Source organism: Schistocerca piceifrons, chromosome 1 (assembly GCF_021461385.2).
Source record: "Schistocerca piceifrons isolate TAMUIC-IGC-003096 chromosome 1, iqSchPice1.1, whole genome shotgun sequence".
NCBI lineage: Eukaryota > Metazoa > Arthropoda > Insecta > Orthoptera > Acrididae > Schistocerca > Schistocerca piceifrons.
The window spans coordinates 1,129,013,846-1,129,036,153 of NC_060138.1; the positions used below are offsets into that span (position 1 = coordinate 1,129,013,846).

At 43.0% G+C, this 22,308-nt stretch overlaps 1 protein-coding gene across 1 annotated transcript; it reads right to left on the minus strand.

Annotated features, from left to right (window-relative positions):
* Window positions 1-958: 958 nt before the first annotated feature.
* Window positions 959-21,233, minus strand: LOC124778281 (prostaglandin reductase 1-like). The gene is made up of 3 exons (XM_047253632.1): window positions 21,033-21,233; window positions 6,294-6,641; window positions 959-1,411 (listed from the first exon to the last, which is right to left on the minus strand). Exons 1-3 carry the CDS (start codon window positions 21,231-21,233, stop codon window positions 959-961), a joined length of 1,002 nt encoding a protein of 333 aa, XP_047109588.1.
* Window positions 21,234-22,308: the final 1,075 nt, after the last annotated feature.

Below are 22,308 nucleotides of genomic sequence, written 5' to 3' on the forward strand. Positions count from 1 at the left end.
TTTTTTGAAATCCAATAAACAAAAAGAAATGATTTTGAGGTGAGAAACGACGAGTGCGGGAAACCACCGAAAACCTCAAAGCAACGAATTGGAGGCCTTATTGGACCAAGATAATACCCAAACTCAACAGGAACTCGCGAAACAAGTAGTTTCTCTTCGGTTTAAAGCTATGGGAAAGTTGCAGAAAGTGAGAAAACGGGTTTCGCATGAACTGAATGAAAGGCATTAAGTAAATCGAAAAACCAATCGTGAAATGCTGCAAGCCAGATACGAAAGAAAGGGATTTCTCCATCGAATAGTGACATATGATGAAAAATGGATATATTTTGAGAATCCTAAACTTCGTAAATCATGGATGAATCCAACCAACCATCGACATTCGGTGCAAGACAAAATCACTTTGGAAAGAAGATAATTCTCTGTGATTAGAGAGATGAGAAGAGTGTCAACCCTTATGAGCTGCTAAAATCTGATGAATCCGTTAACACTGATGGCTACCAACAGCAAATGATCGACTTAAATCGAGCATTACGTGAAAAACGACCGGAATTCGGATAAAGGCAAAACAAAGTCATATTTTTCCATCATAACGTTCCGTCAAACACAGCAAAACGGGTCTGGGAAAGGATCGAGGTGTTCATTTGGGAAATATTAGGGCATGCAGTTATTCTCCGTCTGATTATCACCTATTTGCAACACAGGAACACGCTCTCGCGGACCAATGCTTCAGTTCGTATTAAAATGTATGAAAATGGCTTGCTGACTGGTTCGCTTCAAAAGCAGAACATTTTCTTTTGGCGTGGCATTCATGTGTCGGAGAGGTTTGAGAACATAAACAGTAGTGCACCTGGTATAGCGGCACATCATTCAAGTGTAGAGCGTCATTTTTTCCAAAACATTTGCACACTTTATATGGTATTTCAAATAACCGTATCCATTAAGTTATAATAAAGAATAATCATACTTTTACAACGGCTTTTCCCAAGTTTTCTCCCCTCAGCATGCCGATGAACGCTCGTGGCATGTTCTGGAAGCCGTCCGTGACGGTCTCCCGGTATTTGAGCTTTCCCTCCCTGATCCACTGCGCCATCTCCATGAAGGCCTGGTCCCAGCGACCCCACCATCGACTGACCAAGAAGCCCTCCATCCTAAGCTCCCTGCCAATCATGTGCATGTGGATGGCGGGCATCGTGGGGAGCTTTGACTCGTTGTAGCTGGAGATGAATCCACACAGGGAGATGCGACCGCCCTTCCTCATGTTGCTGATCACTACGTCGAACTGCTCCCCTCCCACGTTGTCGAAGAAGACGTCGACACCTCTAGGAGCCACCTCCTTCAAGGCCTTGTCCAAGTTTGCCGTCTTGTAGTTGATGGCGTGGTCGAAACCTAGTTCTTCCTTCAGCCACGTAACCTGTGAACATAGGAAAAGAGATTGCACGTTTTACTTACTAGCTACATAGCTATTCTGAAGTACTCTGGGGTTTTAGAGGATGACTGTATGAAATTTACGAGGAACACGGTAAAATTTCACGTATCGGTGGGCACAGCACCTCGACAAGTTTTTAACTCACGTTGTATGCGCTCAATAAAGGATCCTTTTGTGACGCGGCGAACATCAAAACGTGTGTGCAGTTTATTCGAGGTGCTGTTGCAGGCCAACGACACCGGTTCGCTGTTACCTGGGTTGCCAATATGCGGGAGCGAACTAATTCGCTGTGACAATACAAGGAGGACGATTTGTCTAGTTGAGCATGAAACACATCAGCCTCAGTAGCAAGTAGAAACCAAATTTTACCCAGGATTCATCTAAAATAATTTGGCCTTCTTCAGAAGCGAGTGACACTAAACTACTGCATGTCATTCGCTTGTGTAGACGGCCAAATTATTTGAGCTGAAACCTGGGTAAAGTGTGGTTTCTATTTGCAACTCAGGCTGACGTGTTAAATGTTCAGTTATCACAGTTGCTGACAGGGCTGCACAATGTTAAAAAGTCTTAAATTTGTCTAGTTTTTCCTACACGCATTTCCACTAGAGAAGCGCCAAGTAACTACTTCAAAGCCCTTATTACGAGTCAAGATTTGGTGAGAAGCTCTATCAACCGATATGTCATTTTCCAGAATACTTCAGAATTTCCACCTAGTTATCTTGTGAACTTATAAACAACTTCATATAAGGAAAATCAGATACATCAATGTCCTTTTTCTTTCAGAAAAGAAAGCAGCTCTAATGTATGTGTAAATATACTGTATTCGAACATTATAATGTACTTCGAAGAAAACGATTTATTGACACACAGTCAGCACCGATTCAGAAAATATCGTTCTTGTGAAATATAACTAGCTCTTGACATTCATGAAGTAATAAGCGCTATCGACAGGGGATGTCAAATTGATTACAGGAGGCTTTCGACACCATTCCTCCCAAGCGTCTTCTAACCAAACCGCATGCCTTCGGAGTATCGCCTCAGTTGTGCGACTGGATTCGTGATTTCCTGTCAGAAAGATCGCAGTTCGTAGTAATAGACGGAAAGTCATCGAGTAAAACAGAAGTAATATCCGGCGTTCCCCAAGGAAGTATTATAGGCCCTCTGTTGTTCCTGATCTATATTAACTACACAGGAGACAATCTGAGTAGCCGTCTAAGATTGTTTACAGATTATGCTGTCATTTACCGTCTTCTAAAGTCATCAGATGATCTAATCGACTTGAAAAATGATTTAGATAAGATATCTGTATGGTGCGAAAAGTGGCAATTGACCCTGAATAAAGAGAATTGTGAAGTTATTCACATGATTACTAAAAGAAATCAGCTAAATTTCGGTTACGCAGTAAGTCATACAAATCTTAAGGCTGTAAATTCAACTAAATACTTATGGATTATAATTGCAAATAACCTAAATTGGAACGATTACATAGATAATATTGTGGGTAGACCAAATCGAAGACTACGATTCATTGACAGAACACTTAGAAGATGCAACAGATCTATTAAAGAGATTGCTTACACCACGCCCATCCGCCCTATTCTGGAGTATTGCTGTGCGGTGTGGGATCGGCATGAAATGGGACTGACGGATGACATCGAAAAAGTACAAAGAAGGGCAGCTCGTTTTGTATTATCGCGAAATAGGGGAGATAGTGTCTCGGACATGATACGTGAATTGGACTGGCTATCATTAAAACAAAGGCGTTTTTCGTTGCGACAGGATCTTCTCATGAAATTTCAGTTTTCGCCTCCGATTTCGGAAACATTCTGTTGGCTCCCACCTGCATAGGGAGAAATGATCATTACGATAAAATAAGAGAAATCAGGGCTCGCACAGAAAAATTTAAGTGCTCGTTTTTCCCGCGTGCCGTTCGAGAGTGGAACGGTAGCGAGACAGTATGAAGGTGGTTCATTGAACCCTCTGCCAGGCACTTTATTGTGAATAGCAGAGTAATCACGTAGATGTAGATGTAGAAATACATTAGCACATTACTTTCTATCTGTCAACCGATATGTGGTATGTCAGAAATAATATACTCAAAGCAAAGGGGCCTGGCGGGGAGGTGGGGGGGAGGGGTGGAGGAGGGGAGGGGGGGAGGACGCGCCATCGAGGAATTATCAGAATGGAATGGAAATCAGTAGATCTGATGTACATGCACATACAAACAAATGATTACGGTTTCAGCAAAGCTCAATGATTTAGTCAAGAAAAGGAGCTTCACAAATTGAGCAAGTCAATAACACGTTGGTCTACCTTTGCTTCTAAAATTCTGTGCAACTGGTGCATTAGATAGTAAAAATCTCGAGATGGTTGTAGGTCCTTGCCCTTAACGCTCCGAATATTCTCAATTGGGCAGATATTCGGCAAATGTAGGGTTTGCCAAGCTCGAAAGACAAGTAGAAACTGTAGCCGTGCGCAGGCGGTCATTATCTTGCTGTAAGGTAAGCCCAGGTTGGCTTGTCATTTACGACAGCAAAACAGAGCGTAGAATGTCGTCGACGTACTGCTGTGCTGCAAGGTTGCCGCGGATGATCACGAAAGGGGTGCTGCTTTAAAACGAAATGGTGGTCCGGACCAACACACCTGGCTGTCGACTTGTGAGGTGGGCGACAGTTACGTTACTAACCCACCGCTGTCTGGAGAGTCTCCACACACGTCTTTCCTCGTCGTCGATGCTGACGTGGAAGAATACAATTCTAATCCAGTCACAGAAATTCCAAGCCTAAGACATATTTGCAGAGGTCCTGGAGGGTGATAGGAAACCAGAATGACTGTCGCCAGCTGTACCTCTAAACGAGCAGTGATGTTCTGAGACTCCACTTCTTTTCGTATCAGGGCCTCTGGTTGTCATCTGCGACACCATTACACCAAAGAAGTACACCTACAGTTTTGTACATCCTGTACTGTTGTAAAGCGATCGTCGGTTTAAATTTCAGCAAGATAATGCCCTGCCAGGTCAAGGCGAGAGTCTCTACTGTTTGTCTTTGAGCCTGCCAAACCATACCATCACCAGCAAGGTCGCTGGATCCATCCCGAATTAAAAACGTATGGAGCATTGTTGGCAGGGCCCTCCAACCAGCTCCGGATTTTGACGATAGAACGTTCCAATTCGACATAATTTGGCACGATATCGCTCAGGAGGACATCCAACAACTTTGTCAATCAGTGCCAAGCCAAATAAGTGCTGGTGTAAGGGCCAGATTTAGACCAACGAACTGTCTTGTTCCATTTTTGAAAACGTGTGCATGTTACCGTTATTTCATAGGCAACTGCTGCTAGTCTTCTACTAGTAATGAGTGTGGTGGTCAGACCTGGGCTATCAGAACCTTGAGTAAACCTGCCCTTACATTCCCCTGCAGTCCATCATCAGGCCCTGACTGACAGTTCGACCAGCCGTCCAAACAGAAACGCGCAATGAGGCTCTTGTTAAACTTGTGTCAGGTGCTGATAATGCTGACTTCATGCAATCTCTGTGTTAGTGACGCAGTTCACGACCCTTATATGCATACCTGTTAGCCATATCTGAATTTCAACGTTTCTCCGTTACTCTATAGATTAGGAAGTTTAGCTCATCTCGTGATTCCGCAATGCGATTAAAATCTGTGGGACCCACTAAGTTTGAGAAGCTTTAGACGAGAATATTTGTGTGAATGGGATGGGGAGGGGACAGAGATGAGAGAAAAAACAATGAAGCCATTGATATTCGTTATTTGTGGCGAAGCTGACACAGCTTTCATTGGAATTAGGTTATGGTCCTAGACATCTTTCTGAACCTACCGTTTCGCCTCCTTCTGCGAATCTCATCCTCAGAGACCATCAACATCTAGCCGGTTAATTTTCAAATGCTAACTTGTGTAGATAGCTGCTACTTTCCATCACCTGACAGTGCGAACCTGAGACCACGAACACCTAGCCAGAACACTCGTTCGACCTATACTTGAGTACTGCTCATCAGTGTGGGATCCGTACCAGATCGGGTTGACGGAGGAGGTAGAGAAGATCCAAAGAAGAGCGGCGCGTTGCGTCACAGGGTTATTTGGTAAGCGTGATAGCGTTACGGAGATGTTTAGCAAACTCAAGTGGCAGACTCTGCAAGAGAGGCGCTCTGCATCGCGGTGTAGCTTGCTGTCCTGGTTTCGAGAGGGTGCGTTTCTGGATGAGGTATCGAATATATTGCTTCCCCCTACTTATACCTCCCGAGGAGATCACGAATGTAAAAGTAGAGAGATTAGAGCGCGCACGGAGGCTTTCAGACAGTCGTTCTTCCCGCGAACCATACGCGACTGGAACAGGAAAGGGAGGTAATGACAGTGGCACGTAAAGTGCCCTCCGCCACACACCGTTGGGTGGCTTGCGGAGTATAAATGTAGATGTAGATGTAGAATTTTCAAACGTTAACTTGTGTAGATCACTGCAACTTTCCACCACCCGACAGTGCGAGTTTACTTTCCTTTGCATTATTGCATGACGTGACAACTCGGTCTTTGTTACCAATAAACAGTGGCAATTTTGGGTAGTTCATTGAGTTTATGTTTGATAACTGACTTTGTCTTCGCAGTCTCTGACGATTTTTCGTGCTTTAGGGTACACCTTGGAAGATGGCCTAATTTCCATAGAAACGATTTCACTAAGGACAGACGAAGAGGAAGGCAGTGACTGAATGAAATATCTGACAGTGAAAGGGAGTTGATATTCGTTGGACGTGAGCCATCGTGATGCAAGGAGAATGAGTGGAGGAACAAGAACAGGAGGACTGAGAAGCAGCGAAGGAATAGGTGGAGTGGATCAGCACGCATAATGTGATTACCTTTAGGTCAGAGCCCGCTATTCCGATGACCTTGCAGCCCTTGATGCGGGCTATTTGCCCCACTATGGAGCCCACAGCACCTGCTGCGCCATTCACGACCACCGTCTCCCCCGGCTTGGGATGGCAGATGTCAAGCAGTCCGAAGTAGGCGGTGGCTCCCGGCATTCCCAGCACCCCCAGCGAGAGCGACAGTGGCAGGTCACCGATGTCGGGCACCAGCATCGGCGGCAGGATGTCGTCAGCCGCCGGCGTTGGGTCCACCACCGTGCGGTCGCGGCAGCCCCAGTAACCGACCACCTGACGTCCCACTGGGTAGTCCAATGACCGGCTCTCTAAGATGCGCGCTACCTGCAATATGGTGCAAACGTTAACACATGTAGCAGTCTGTTTTACTGGCCTTGGCAGGATTAGGGCCTTCAGGCAATCTTTTACACTTAGCTAGGTATTCTGGAAATTTTACAAGACATTCATTACGATGTGGCGATCCTCTTTTCAAAAAGTTCAAAAACTGTGTACAGAACACCAAACTTCACGTCGTTTCAATTGTTATGGTTTGTCTTGGGTCAAACTTAGCTATAAGCCCAAAATAAAAATTAATGAAAAGAGATGGGGAAATGAATTTACTAGCTGAAAGGCGTCCATCACAAAAGTCTCCTACATCAATTACCTTTACACGAGCTATACAGGAGTTGGAAAAGAGATTATATTAACACTGTGAGAAATGTATGCTAGAATATATACACTACTGGCCATTCACATTGCTACACCACGAAGATGACGTGCTACAGATGCAAAATTTAACCGACAGGAAGAAGATGCCATGATATGCAAATTATTAGCTTTTCAGAGCATTCACACAGGGTTGGATTGGATTGTTTGGGGGAAGAGACCAAACAGCGAGGTCATCGGTCTCATCGGATTAGGGAAGAACAGGGAAGGAAGTCGGCCGTGCCCTTTCAAAGGAACCATCCCGGAATTTTCCTGGAGCGATTTAGGGTCATCACGGAAAGCCTAAATCAGGATGGCCGGACGCGGGATTGAACCGTCGTCCTCCGGAATGCGAGTCCAGTGTGCTAGCCACTGCGCCACCTCGCTCGGTCACACAGGGTTGGCGCCGGTGGCGACACCTAAAACTTGCTGACATGAGGAATTTTTTCAACCGATTGCTTACACACAAAGAGCAGTCGATCGGCGTTACCTGGTGAAACGTTGTTGTGATGCCTCGTGTAAGGAGGAGAAATGCGTACCATCACGTTTCCGACTTCGATAATGGTCGGATTGTAACCTATCGCGAGTGCGGTTTACCGTAACGCGACACTCCTGCTCGCGTTGGTCGAGATCCAATGACTGTTAGCAGAATATGGAATCGGTGGGTTCAGGAGGGTAAAACGGAACGCCGTGCTGGATCCCAACGGCCTCGTATCGCTAGCAGTCGAGATGACAGCCGTCTTATCTGCATGGTTGTAACGGATCGTGCAGCCAGGTCTCGATCCTTGAGTCAGCAGATGGGGACGTTTGCAAGACAACAACCATCTGCACGAACAGTTTGACGACGTTTGCAGCAGTATGGACTATCAGCTCGGAGACCATGACTGTGGTTACCCTTGACGCTGCATCACAGATAGGAGCGCCTGCAATGGTGTACTGAACGACGAACCTGGGTGCACGAATGGCAAAACGTCATTTTTTCGGATTAATCCAGGTTCTGTTTACAGCATCATGATGGTCGCATCCGTGTTTGGCGACATCGCGGTGAACGCACATTAGAATCGTGTATTCATCGTCGCTATACTGGCGTATCACCCGGCGTGATGATATGGGGTGCCATTGGTTACACGTCTCGGTCACCTCTTGTTTGCATTGACGGCACTTTGAACAGTGGACGTAACATTTCAGATGTGTTACGACCCGTGGCACTTCCTTTCATTCGATCCCTGCGAAACCCTACATTTCATCAGGATAATGCATGTCCACATGTTGCAAGTCCTGTATGGGCCTTTCTGGATACAGAAAATGTTCGGCTGCTGCCCTGGCCAGCACATTCTCCATATCTCTTACCAACTGAAAGCGTCTGGTCAATGGTGGCCGAGCAACTCGCTCGTCACAATACGCCAGTCACTACTCTTGATGAACTGTGGTATCGTGTTGAAGCTGCATGGGCAGCTGTACCTGTACACGCCATCCAAGCTCTGTTTGACTCAATTTCCAGGCGAATCAAGGCCGTTATTAGGGCCAGAGGTGGTTGTTCTGGGTACTGATTTCTCAGGATCTACGCACCCAAATTGAGTGAAAATATAATCACATATCAGTTCTAGTATAATATATTTGTCCAATGAATACCCGTTTATCATCTGCATTTCTTCTTGGTGTAGAAAATTTAATGGCCAGTAGTGTATGTAGACTGCATCCTGACCTGGAGGTTGCGCTGTTGTATGTGATCTCGGACAGCACCTGTGCAATGTTGTGAGTAAATTGGTAGTATCATATGGCGGAGCGCTCAGTCTTTATATTATATTTGTTCTAGACTGACGTCTTTGTATACAGGGGTTGGACAAAAAGTGGAAACACTGCAGACGATAACCAAGCCTGCAACTTATGTTGTATCTGAAGACGACGAGGAGGAGATTACTACAGTCTGGAACCGCGCGGCCGCTACGGTCGCAGGTTCGAATCCTGCCTCGGGCATGGATATGTGTGATGTCCTTAGGTTAGTTAGGTTTAAGTAGTTCTAAATTTTAGGGGACTGATGACCTTAGAAGTTAAGTCCCATAGTGCTCAGAGCCATTTGAACCATTTTTTTGAGGAGATTACTGTTTAATGTCCCGTCGGCGATGAGGACATTAAAGACGGAGCAGAAGCTCGGGTCAGGGAAGGTTAGGGAAGGAAATCAGCTGCGCTACTTCAAGGTAACCATCCCGGGATGTGCCTGAAGCGATTTAGAGAAATGACGGAAAACCTAAATGAGGGCGGCCGGACCCAGGTTTAAACCGTTGTCCTACCAAATGTGTTTCCAGTGTGCTAAGCACTGCGGCTCTTCGCCCGTTTGTTGTATTTTACCATAAAAGGAACCTGTACAATGTCCGGAGCTGAAGAGTTTCATGGACCACGACCTTACATCCCGGAAGGTTTACCAGAAGATATGTCCTCAATAAGTTTCAAATGTAAATAGTGGTAAGATTAGTGTTCCGCGCAACTACGAGTGCATTAGGTCAGAGCTGAGCGATTTCGAATATAGAAAAATTGTTGGTGCTCGAATGGTAGGTACTTCTATAAAAAAGGTAGCCGAAATGTTTGGTATTTCAACAGACATCGTATAGAAGATATGTAAGCCTAGGTAAGTCAAAACAAGGACGAATGTGTGTGTTGTGTGATAGTCACAAACGGTGAGAGGAGGATTGTGACGAAAATTATAAGAAGACAACAGCTACAGAACCGAATGTTATACTCGCAAAACCTGTCAGCACCTAAACACAAAGAAGGGAGCTCTATAATAAGAAAACTGTATAGCGAGTTGAAAATCCAAAACCGTTCACGGTGATACAGATGCTCATAAAAGTACAGCGTTGTATTAAAGCCGTAAAGCGTGGTCTGTGCATCAATGGAAGAAAGTCGTTTTTTGCTTCCCAGGAATGAAACATTTCAGCCAAACCACGGTATTCAATGATCCCCATGGCTACTCAACAAAGTCGCATTAATTACTAGGGTTGTACGATGTTTATGCTGATCATGTCGATCTCATGCTACACTGTTTCTTCCCAAATGGTCACGCTGTGTTCCAAGACGACGTGGCCCATTTTGACCTAGCCCATTCCGCCCAGGAATAGTTTTGTGAGCTCGAAAATGAGCTGCCGCATCTTCCCTGATACCACAGTCATCAAATCTGAATATTATTGAACCATTGCGGTCTCCTATGAAGAGAAGGGTCGCTATCCACCGCCATCATCGCCACAAGATTTTGTCGCAATTTGGAGAAAGAAAGGTAATAGATTTCTCTGCGAACCGTACAGAAACTATTTTTATCCATTCCACGACGAATGAAAGTTGTTTTCAGTGTCAACGGGTTTCCTATATCGTATTAGTCGTCGTAACGTGTTGCGTTTACCGTGTTGCCAGATTTTTGTCGGTCTCCTGTGAGCCGCAGCCGAGATCCAAAAATACTTAATGCATGATTTGCATCTACAAGCAATGCTGCAGTACTTGGCTGCAAAGCGAAAGTACACTGACACGCCAATGAACCTGATAAAGGTATGAGTATTCAAATACAGAGATATGTAAATAGGCAGAATACGGCGATGTGGTCGACAAGGCCTATATAAGACAACGAGTGTCTGGCGCAGTTGTTAGATCGGTTACTGCTCCTACAGTAGCAGGTTATCAAGACTGAGGTGAGTTTGAACGTCGTGTTATAGTCGGCTCACGAGCGATTCGACACAGCATCTCCGAAGTGGCGATGAGGTAGGAACTTTCCCATATGACCATTTCACGAGTGTATCGTCAGTATCAGGAATCTGGGAAAACATCAAATCTCCGACATCGCTGCTGCCGGAGAAAAATCCTGCAACAACAGGACCAACGATAACTAAAGAGAATCGATCAACGTGACAGAAGGGCGACACTTCCACAAATTCCTGCAGATTTCAGTGCTGGGCCATCAACAAGTCTCAGCGTGCGAAACATTCAGCGAAACATCATCGACATAGACTTCCGAATCCGAAGGCCACCTCGTGTATCCTTGATAACTGCACGACACAATACTGTACGCCCCTCCTCGGCCCGTCGACACCGACATTGGAGTGTTGATGAAAGGAAACGTATTACCTCGTTGGACGAGTCTCATTTCAAATTGTATCGAGTGGATGGACACTTACGTGTATGAAGACAACCTCATGAATCCATGGACCCTGCATGTCAGCAGGGGAGTGTTCAAGCTGGTGGAGGCTCTGTAATGGTGTGGGGCGTTTGAAATTGGAGTGAGATGGGATCCCTGATACGTCTAGATACAGGTGACACATACGGAAACATCCTGTCTGATAACCTGCATCGATTCATGTCTATTGAGGACTCTGACGGACTTGGGAATTTCCAGCAGGACAGTGCGTCACCGCACACGTTCAGAATTGCTGCTGAGTGGCTCCAGAAACACTCTTCCCAGTTTAAACTTTTCCGCTGACCAACTAACACACCAGACATGAACAATATTCAGCATATCTTGGATGCCTTGGAATGTGGTGTTCTCCATCAGTTCGTGCTCTTGAGGATTTATGGACAGCACTGCAAGATTCACTGTGATAGTTCCCTCCAGAACTACTTCAGACGTTAGTCGAGTCCATGCTACGTCGTGTTGCGGCACTTCATCATGCTCGCGGGGAGACCCACACGATGTTAGGCAAGTGTACCAGTTTATTTGGATCTTCAGCGAATATTGGCAAAATCTTGTACGCTGTGTCTTCTAATATTGTACTCGGTAATTACTACATGTATTTCGTTTATATTTCTTAAAGACTGATATAAATTCTGCAACTGTCCACAGTTTCGTGATTTATCATTTTCTCCAACGCTTATTGTATAAATGAAGAACCGTAAGGTTCAAAAGTAGTCCACCCCCGCCCCATATTCAAGTACCTCTGCGTTTATGCCGTAAGGTCTCGTTGTCTTCCGGCTTTTTGTTTCACTCAAGGCCTCGTTTAGCAAACCTTGATCAAAAATTAGTTGCAAGTTGTGTGGCCAAAAGGTGACGGTCCCACCACATGTCTAGCATGGCTGCGGGGTGGCATCCCGTGCTAAAGACTTCAATCTTTACTTATATTCTTCGAAGAAAGCAGCCAAACGAATTATAATAGAAAGGAAAAATATACTCTTACAAATAAATTTCTAAAAAGAAAAAATGGAGTCACCCCTAGTGCAAATGTCGTTCGAGCTGCCACGCGGTATCTCGTTACGGGGAATGGAGAACCCGGGAAATCAATGCGGATGCGTGGGAAAAGCGAGAAAACCACAACGGAATAACATGCAATAATTACTTCACCAGGGGATGTTTTCTAACTACAAATAAATTAAGATTTGACTGCAAAATATTCAGTCCTTGTTTTCCATTCATTTCCACTGACGTCTCCAAAATTTGCGCCAAACCACGAGTATTGCAGTTATTCCACACAGAGGTCTTTACGATGGGCAACCGCAACAGTATGTGTCCATATTTAGAACACGAAGAAACGGCTACAGTTATTGAACAAGTGTTATCTAATTGCTTACGGCTGGTTTTGGAATAATGTAACTCCATCTTCTGGATGTACAGTAACGATGGAAACAATACATTACAATTCTGGATAAGCAGTTATTCAACAAATGAAAATGTAGCAGAAGACTGATGTCTGAGAATCACTCACATAAAGCGTAAAAAAACTGAGGTTGTCTTCCACCCTATGCTCTTTGTGGGACAAGAGATCCGTGTCCTACTTTATACACATATCAAATAAAGATTTGCATCGCATCGGTTCCGAGAGTTCCGGAACCTCTACAGAAAATGGAACAGAGATCAACATAAACATCATTTCCACACTTTTTATTGCTCATGAAAACTACATATTGCACTTTGTACCACAATACAGCGAGAGATTCAGAGGTCGTGGTCCAGCTTGCTGCACACACCGGTACCTCTAATACCGAGTAGCACGCTCTCTTGCATTGATGCATGCCTGTATTTGTCGTGGCATACTATTCACAAGTTCATCAAGGCACTGTTGGTCCAGATTGTTCCACTTCTCAACAGCAATTCGGCGTAGATCCCTCACAGTGGTTGGTGGGTCACGTCGTCCATAAACAGCCATTTCAATCTATTCCTGGCATGTTCGATGGGCTTCAAATCTGGAGAACATGCTGGCCACTCTATTCGAGCGATGTCGTTATCCTAATGGAAGTCATTCACAAGATGTGCACGATGGGAGCGCGAACTACCGTCCATGAAGAGGAATGCGTTGCCAATTTGCTGCCGATATGGTTGCACTATCGGACGGAGGATGGCATTCAGGTATCGTAAAGCCGTTACGGCGCCTTCCATGACCACCAGCGGCGTACATCGGCCCCATATAATGCCACTCCAAAACAGTAGGGAAACTCCACCTTGCTCTACTCTTTGTACAGTGTGTCTAAGGCGTTCAGCCTGACCAGGTTGCCCCAAAACAAGACTCCGACGATCGTCTGGTTGAAGGCATATGCAACACTCATCGGTGAAGAGAATGCGATGCCAATCTTGAGCAGCCAATTTGGCATGCTGTTGTGCCCAACTGCACCGCGCTGCATGATGTGGTTGCAAAGATGGACGTCAGAGTGGAGTTGCGCATTATGCAGCCTATTGCGCACAGTTAAGAGTCGCAACACGACGTCCTGTGGCTGCACGCAAAGCATTATTCAACGTGGTGGCGTTGCTGTCAGGGTTCTTCTGAGCCATAATCCGTAGGTAGCTGTTATCCACTGCAGTAGTAGCTCTTGGTCGGAATGAGAGAGTCATGTCATCGACAGTTCCTGTCCCTCTGTATCTCTTCCATGTCTGAACAACATCACTTCGGTTCACTCCGAGACGCCTGGACACTTCTCTTGATAGCCCTTCCTGGCACAAAGTAACAATGCGGACGCGATCGAACTGCGGTGTTCACCATATAGGCATGACTGAATACAGACAACACGAGCCGTGTACCTGGTTTCAGGTGGAATGACTGGAACTGATCTGCTGTCGGACCCCTCCGTCTAATAGGCGCTGCTCATGCATGGTTGTTTACATATTTTGCGGGTTTAATGACATCTCCGAACAGTCAAAGGGACTGTATCTGTGATACAACATCCACAGTCAACGTATATCTTCAGGAGTTCTGGAAACCGGTGTGATGTATAACTTTTTTTGATGTTTGTTAAACAGGGAAACAAAGAACTTACAAAAATAGAAAAAAAAAATCTGTTACTAAAGCCCTATCCTCATAATCGCGGAACACATAAGATTACGGCCCATAGAATATTCGATAGACACTTGCACAGGATCCCGACACAACAAACTTTTTGTTTGTCTGGCTGTACCAACAGTAAAACAGTAAAGTCTCCACTCTCGCTCCCGCGAAACTATTGATGAACGTACAGATTTGTACCCAAAAATATTCTAGCTAATTGCGAAATACTTTAGATTGCCACTTAAGTAAGTTTTTTTAATGTTTCCTCAGTGTAGTAGCGTTTCCTCTTTTAAAGGTAACTTTGTTAACTGCTGTGATTTTTTATATATAGCTGGTTAATGTTGTAGTCACATGCCTTTGCATTTTATTTTTAGATATACAAGTTCTCTTCCTCTCTGGCTTTTAGAGCATCCGCAATTTCTTGTTTGGTTCTCCCTCTCGAGGTTTTAATAACAATAGCTGCATACAACAAGGTTGTTTGAGTCATACGTGGCTAGCGATCAAACTGGTCTCTCGTCGTAACCATTCGCGGCTTTTCCTGATGGTGTGGCCAGACGATCAAGACGGCGGTTGTGTCGGGAATCTATGCAAGTCTCTTTCTCGTATTGTGTGCTCTATTTCCTCTTTTGAATATTTCTTAGGTGTTTCACGGTTCTTCTGATAGTGGTTCAGCAACGCATTTTTGCTTTTCCTTTGGTAACTCATTAAATAGGTTCCCTATGTATAAACTGAGATTTGTAACTTTTGTTTCACAGTTAACATAGGGTGGAAAACAACCTCAATTCTTTTAAGATTTATGTAATTCCCGGTCATCAATTTGCTGCTCCATTTTCATTTTTTGAATAACTCTTTATCCACAACTGTTATATATTATTTCCATCGTTATAGCTCTAACACACTCTTTTTAAAAGGTTCCAGCTAAAAATGTTCGATTAACATACTTGCAGGTTGCGAGTCTGTCGTAAGTTCAATGAAATGCTTGGAGTGTATACTTATCTTTCTGGTTTCGGCGACTTTGCTCCACCACTGTAGTGTTGATTGGGCTGCATAATATTAATTTCTTCACTACAGAAATCCCAGGAGTCAACGTGAAAAGCTGGTGATTTTAAATAATTTACACCACCACATAGTTTGCATTTTGTCTTAATGTTTATATTGTTCCAGAACTTTCGTAGAATGAAAGCTCAAAGAAACTGACTTTACAGGTCAGGTACTCGAACTAACTGGAAACAACTGCCACTCTAATGCCACTACCCCGAGGTCTTGGGCTCTCCGCTTTCACAGTTTCTTAACAATATAAGTTCTTTGAAACTATTGTTCAACAAAGTCACATTAACTGAGTTACAAGTGAACAGCCCAGATGCAAAAGCTGCTAAATGCATTTATTGTCGATTATAAGTTGAGCACATTGCTGCAGAGATTTTTTCTGCGCCTACATGATGGAACAGGTTTCAGGGTCAAAAACTCCCTGTAAACCATTCAAAATGGCTGTAGAAAATACCGTTCGGTTGAAAAAGCCACAAACTGCACGTTGTCTTCGGGTGCAAAGCCGACCAAATGTCCAACGTTTGGAAAATCCGTCATGTTCAGCAGACATGGCAGTCGCCGTGCCACGTCCGGGTGCAAAGCACGACAACTGACATCAGACTTACCGATCTAGACATTCAAAGCTAACTTCCAGTTTGTTACATTTGAAGGGACATTTTTCTTATCCAGATTTAGGTTGCCTGCGCTGTAGCGAAAGCATACATAACAATAAAGCTCCCGCTGCCGATGCATTGTTGAAATAGACGCCGGTAAACGTAGTTCAGCAGAGGAAACGGCACAACATCCATCGCAGTTGGTGCAGAACTTTCTAAGGCCAAGCTCGGAGACGTCAAAAATCTTTTGGAGCTCCGCTTTGGTGGAGACTGGGCGACCAACGACAGTCAAATTCTACGTCGAGGTGTCAGATGAGCAGGGAGGCCTTCTAGGGTCTCTCCTGCCACTGTCAACCTTCAGAACGAGGGAGAAGCCGGAAGCGATTTTGATTTGATGGACAGTGTTGAGGTCGATGCCACTTAAAAGCAATTTTCATCCAATTTCCATTTTTAGATTTTTTTGTCACTGTTTTTACTAAGATGCAATTTTCCACCAATTTTATTTTTTTGTAAAATTTTGTCGAAGTCTTACTAAGATGCAATTTGGAGCGTGTTTTATTTTCTACAATATCATGTGATGTCAAAAGCACTATGATGTATTTTTTTAAAAGAAAACCTATTGTTGAAAATTAATTATTGTTCTCTTTTCAACGTTAAATAAGTCAGTTTTTCCTGTAAAGTAATGTCACCTTCGTACTTTTATATAATTTGTATAATTTTCAGACTGTTCTCTGTAATAAAACGCATTCTGTTTACATCACCAACTAACGGGTTTCGTAACCTAATGTTTGTTTCGTAATTGATTCGTTACATTTGCAAAGACTGCTAACTGAATAAATTGTGTGCAGAAACCGCTAAGTCAGAATTTTAACGTATAATTGCAGATTTCAGCCATTAATACCACGGAATTAACTAATTTTTACTTATTTTTAGAAAATAAATGAGATTTTGACTTTAATATTTTTGATGCGACTGGTTTTTCGCCATTACCTCAATTTCGCTTATCAATCAGTAAGCGGCTTATGCATCTGGGCTAATGAATTAAAATCGGTTGTTTCATAAGGAATTACAGTTGCAGTTTTGAAGTAATAGATGACTCATTAAAACAAATGTGATTTCTAAAATTGCTTTTAAAATTAACATGGAAATTCTGCTTGAGAAATGTGACTCCCAATTCTTGACAGAAAATAATTAATTACTGTAGAAATTTTCATGCTAAATTATTTTTGGAATACTGTGAATGACGTGGACATAGCTTTGATATTCAAATTTTACACAATAATCTAGTTTTGACCAAATTATCGAAATAATAGTTCGCTTATGACAAAAAATCTCTATAACTGATAATTACAGAATTAGTAATAATGCATGTGATTTGCGTCTTTATAGGAACTAATCTCTTGAGAATGAATATAATTATCAGTGCACCAGCTGGGCAGAAATGTACCCAAAACATTAATTTTCACGTTTTGTGAAATAATTATATTTTCATAATTTTCCTTTTATTGTTTGAAGTGAGTTTAAAAGTAACATTTATACATGATTATTGTTTGATAGTTACACAAATAGTATAGTTAATTTTTCAGTAAACTTGTCCTATCACACATTGTATGTGAGAGTATGGGATTATATTATTCGGAAACTAGTCGTAAACAATGAAGTATTATTGGTTCTATAGCTGTTGCATTGGTCTTCATTTTGTAAAAACTGAACTTATAGCTTATCAAAACAGAACAATTCGTTGTACAAGTTGCATTGCGTGAAATATTATTGAAACGTTATATTACTTTTGTTCCTCAGTGGTCATTAATTTCATTTACAAAATGATCTGATGGGCGCTTGTGCTCATCCCGAACATATAATAAGGTAAGGGGAGTTGGCGTTACAAATGGTTCAAATGGCTCTAAGCACTATGGGACTTACCATTTGAAATCATCAGACCCCCTGGCACTACAGACTAACTCTATATATTACTTTGAGCCGGCGCCGAAATCTTTGGTGTCCCAAAATCTTAGCAGACTTACGTTTATGATTGCTTCTCGTTCTTAATTTCTGTAGTGTGCAGGCAATATTTGTTGTAAATAGAAAATATTATAGTGGTCATGTGAGTAACACAATCTCAGGAGGACATCTTCAGGTGTTTTTCTCGTCTCAAATTCAAATTTGATGCAATAATATGACGCATTTAGCTTAATTACAGTAACTTTTCTGTTCTTGTAAGTTTCTAATAACCAATATGAGAAGAATATTATGTGAAAATGCAGTATTATGCTTAATACAGGCTGACGAAACCGATGTTGGATCTGCATCCTCTTCCCGAAAATGCAACGAACATTATCGTATTGTGCTATGTTTGCCAAACTTCCCATCTCACAGCGTTCACCCAGACGCCTTTTCGAGTTGGACTGATAGGAAATCTAAAGTGAAATGACAGAAATAAAAACCACAACAGTAAAAATAGAAAGGACAATGAAAATTCATGTACATGAAAGAATATACTAATATCAGAAGGAAAGATGCTGCTCACCCTATAATGGAGATGCTGAGTCGCAGATAGTCACAACAAAAAGACTCTCACAATTATAGCTTTCGGCCGTTGAAGCCCTCGTCAACAATAGACAGACATAGGTGCACACACACACGCACGCACAACTGTGGTCTCAGGCAAGTGAAACCACATTGCGAGCAACAGCACCAGCGCATGATTGGAGTGGCGACTGGGTGAGGGTGAGGAGGACGCTGGAGCGGGTAGAGGGAGAGATAGTATGATGTGGGTGGAGGGCATTGAAGTGCTGGAGGTTAGACTGAGGGCACGGAAGAGGTGGGGGGCGGGGGGGGGAGGTAGCGGAAAAGCAGAGAAATAAAAAGATTGGATGTTTCGGTGGACTGACTGCTATGTAGTGCCGGAATAGGAACAAGGAAGGGGCTGGATGGGTAAGGACAGTGGCTAATGAAGGTTGAGGCCAGGAGGGTTATGGGAACGTAGATGTATTGCAGGGAAAGTTTCCAGCTGCACAATTCAGAGAAGTTGGTGCTGATGGGAAGTATTCTTAACACTGCTGCTCGCAGTGTGGTTTCAGTTGCCTAAGACTACAGTCATTTGTGTGAGTTGCATTTGCGTGTGTGCGCGTGTGTGTATGTGTGAGTGTGTGTGTGTGTATGTGTGTGTGTGTGTGCGTATGTCTGTGTATTGTTGACGAAGGCCTTAACGGCCGGAAGCTGTAATTTTGAGAGTCTTTTCGTTGAGCATATCTGCGACTCAGCATCTCCGCTATATGGTGAGTAGCAACTCCCCTTCTGATAAGATTATTATATTCCATCCTGGATTTTCAATTGTTTAAAACGATATATTGCTTGAACAGGTCCACTTACGAGTGAAATGTGTTTCCTTTACACTTTGGACTACAATCAAAGTGGGTACTATAGCCATAAATGAGGCACAGCGGTATTTTTAATCAAAACACTGGCATCAGAAGCTAATGTTTGGCAAACTACAGTGGTGAACGTCGGCTTCAACTTTGTGACGTCATGAAAGTTCCCCTTAATACACTGCCATAAGGCCCACAACACTTTCAGTCTGTGGTTTTAAGTTCGTTGCGGAAAGCTACGAAGGTATTATACATTTTTTGGTTCAACTGCTTAATAACGATACAGTGCGGAACGTTGTTGTTGGAATCAGATGCTAATCTAGGGTCCTAGTTAAGACTTTTATGCTGTTAACATAATTTTTCCCAAAAGAAATCAAGATAGGCCCCTTAATGTGGTTGTTATTCAGAGACTAATTATAATAACAGACTTACATTTTTTTATGAACTTCAGTACTCGGAACTGGATGCAATCAAATATCTTTTACATAAATTAATCCTCCTTTAAAGAAAAGAGCCCACCACAACGCAGTGAAACATAATTAATGGAGAAATAACCCTATTTCCGAAAATGCAAACATTACTGTGATACGTAATCGAGAAACTTCACAACACTTGCAAATGAAAATAAAATGTTCTTAAAAAATTGTTAACACTTCCTTTTTACACTGTCACCGAACTTAAATAAGACACAATATGTACAATTATCCATTGCACAAGGTCAGATGTGTTCAAACAAACAAAATTTTTGTAACTCTGTGATGTTTACGTTGACAGTAACAAGCATTTAAAATTCCATATTATAGAGTTAAAACGTACAAGCTCTGCGATTGACACGTTGTGGGTAATAGCAGACTTTGTAGAGGAAATACCACACACTTGACATAGTTTTTGAATTTTATTTCATCATTTTATTTCGGGCGTATAAGCGACGTCAGCACTGAAACTATGGTGGCAGCTGGAACTAACGACGGTAAACAACATTTGTGCATTCTATCAGTCCTTATGAGCAGCCACTGTTAAGTAATTGACGTGTGACCATCGCGTGCCAATGTTGTTGTGTCAAAAACTGCAACGGAACAAGAGTTCTAAATCAAGTATTTAAGACATTTTCCAGGATGTTTTGATCAGAGAAAAGTGTGAGCAACTCATGTGCCACTGACCTTGACTCCCGAGCACAAGCAACGAGTGGACGTCTACCGCAAGCCGATTGAAATGCAAAACGCGGACAATTCTTTCCTGGAAAAAAATCATGATGTGGACGAAACTTCCTGTTATCAACCTACCAGAAAACGACCAAGTGCAGAAATTCATAAACAGGGTTAACGCTTTGACGTCATAACAGACACTGAAGCCAATGTGACCCGTCAGTTAATCATCCCAAAGAGGGAACTACCCTCGTAGTTTCACTTGGTTGTATTAACGTTCTGTGCGTTACACTAAAGTGAGTTGGGGGGAGGGGTATGCAGAATAACTAAGGCATTTAAACCGCCATGTTAAGTTTCCAACATTTTTTATCAATCAAATCGTGAAACTTTTTGAGCTTATCGTGTGTTCTGAGGCAGTTCTTCGTTGGGGAATAAAGTGTTCCTCTTACAGAAGAGAATAAAAATCAAATTGTAGTTTAATAAATTTTAGCAGTGCACCCTGCGATAATACTAGTGGTACCCGATGTAATTAAGTATGTAGTTCATGATGTTTTGTGGAGGTTTCTCTTTTCGGAAATCGTTTTATACTGTTAAAACATTATCACTGTGTTTTCTCATATATATTTTGTACTGGACGTGATGCTCATACCTGCGCCCCAATCATGGTGCTGCCAATCTTGTGCTTATGAGTGCCGGACCGCTGAAACGGGTCCACGCTGATGTATTCCGCTTCACACAATATCTGACCATCCTGAAGCGCTGGAAGCTCTTCGGTCTCGATCTTGAAGTCGGTGATTTTTGGCTCTCCCTCGAACAGGCTCGCGATGACGATCTTCCGCGCCTTTGGCATTGCTCTCGGTTTCTGGCCGTAAGCTTGGTTTTCTAAAGAAGCCAACTGTTTGCTGGAAAAGACGCAGTGTTCCGTCTGTTGATGCAGCGACTTTGCACCTAGTAGCTCTCTGAGCCTTATCACTTTTTATTCTGATGTCTTCTGTGATACGGCGAAGAGATAATGTTCCTATCTGCAGATAAGTCCATAGTCACAAACAAACACTCGCGCAGAGTACGCCAGCCACGTCACCTCCGTACAGAAAAGCCATTCGGCAGTTGTGTCATTCAAAATAAGCTAGTATTCTGTCTGTCGTTCGCTGTATTTATTTCAAATTCCTGATCAAGAGATGTCTATTAGTATAAAAGGTAGGCCTCAATTTGAGAAAGAAACTTCTGATAACGTACGTTTGCAGCACTGCACCGTACGGCAGTGAAAAACCGGAATAGAAGAGAGTCGAAGCGTTTGAGATGTGGTGCTACAGGAGAATATTGAAAATTAGGTGACCAAATGAGGTAAGGAACGGAGAGCTTCTCCGGAGAATTGGCGAGGAAGGCAGTATATGGAAAACACTGACAATAAGAAGGGACAAGATGGTAGTGTAACACCAAGATAGATTACAAATAATTTTATGTATGTAACTATGAAATGTTTGGTCTTTACTGATTAACTCTTTGAATTGCCAGAGGGAAATGGAAGGTTGTGAGCGATATTTTGAAAAAACTTAAAGTGTATTTAAATAATGAAACTTTATAAAATGTGCCTGTTTATAAAAGAGAAATTATATGTAGAAAACTGGTTCATACTTAGGGGAGTTCTATTATAAGGAAGGAAAAGGTGTTGGGAACGCCCTCCGCTACGGAAGTGGTGTGGCTCGAGGGAAAAGTGAGAGCACATTACGCAGTCAGTGGCGAGCAGTTGTACAGTCAACACAGCAGGTACCATGCGGGGCATTCAGGAACCGTTTTATGATGGAATGGCCTCGGCTGTGGTTTCTGCTGTGAAATGGTGTTCCCGCATTTTGGAATGGCTCTAAAATGATTAATACGTCGCCAAGACGATTTGAATAGATCATTAAACCGCCAGAGGTGAGACC

Coding starts and splice junctions, on each gene's coding strand:
- LOC124778281 (XM_047253632.1), bottom strand. CDS start 21,233: ATGCCAAAGGCGCGGAAGATCGTCATCGCGAGCCTGTTCGAGGGAGAG. Junction 6,642..21,032: donor GCACCATGATTGGGGCGCAG/GTATGAGCATCA, acceptor ACCATATTGCAG/GTAGCGCGCATCTTAGAGAG. Junction 1,412..6,293: donor TAGCGGGCTCTGACCTAAAG/GTAATCACATTA, acceptor CTATGTTCACAG/GTTACGTGGCTGAAGGAAGA.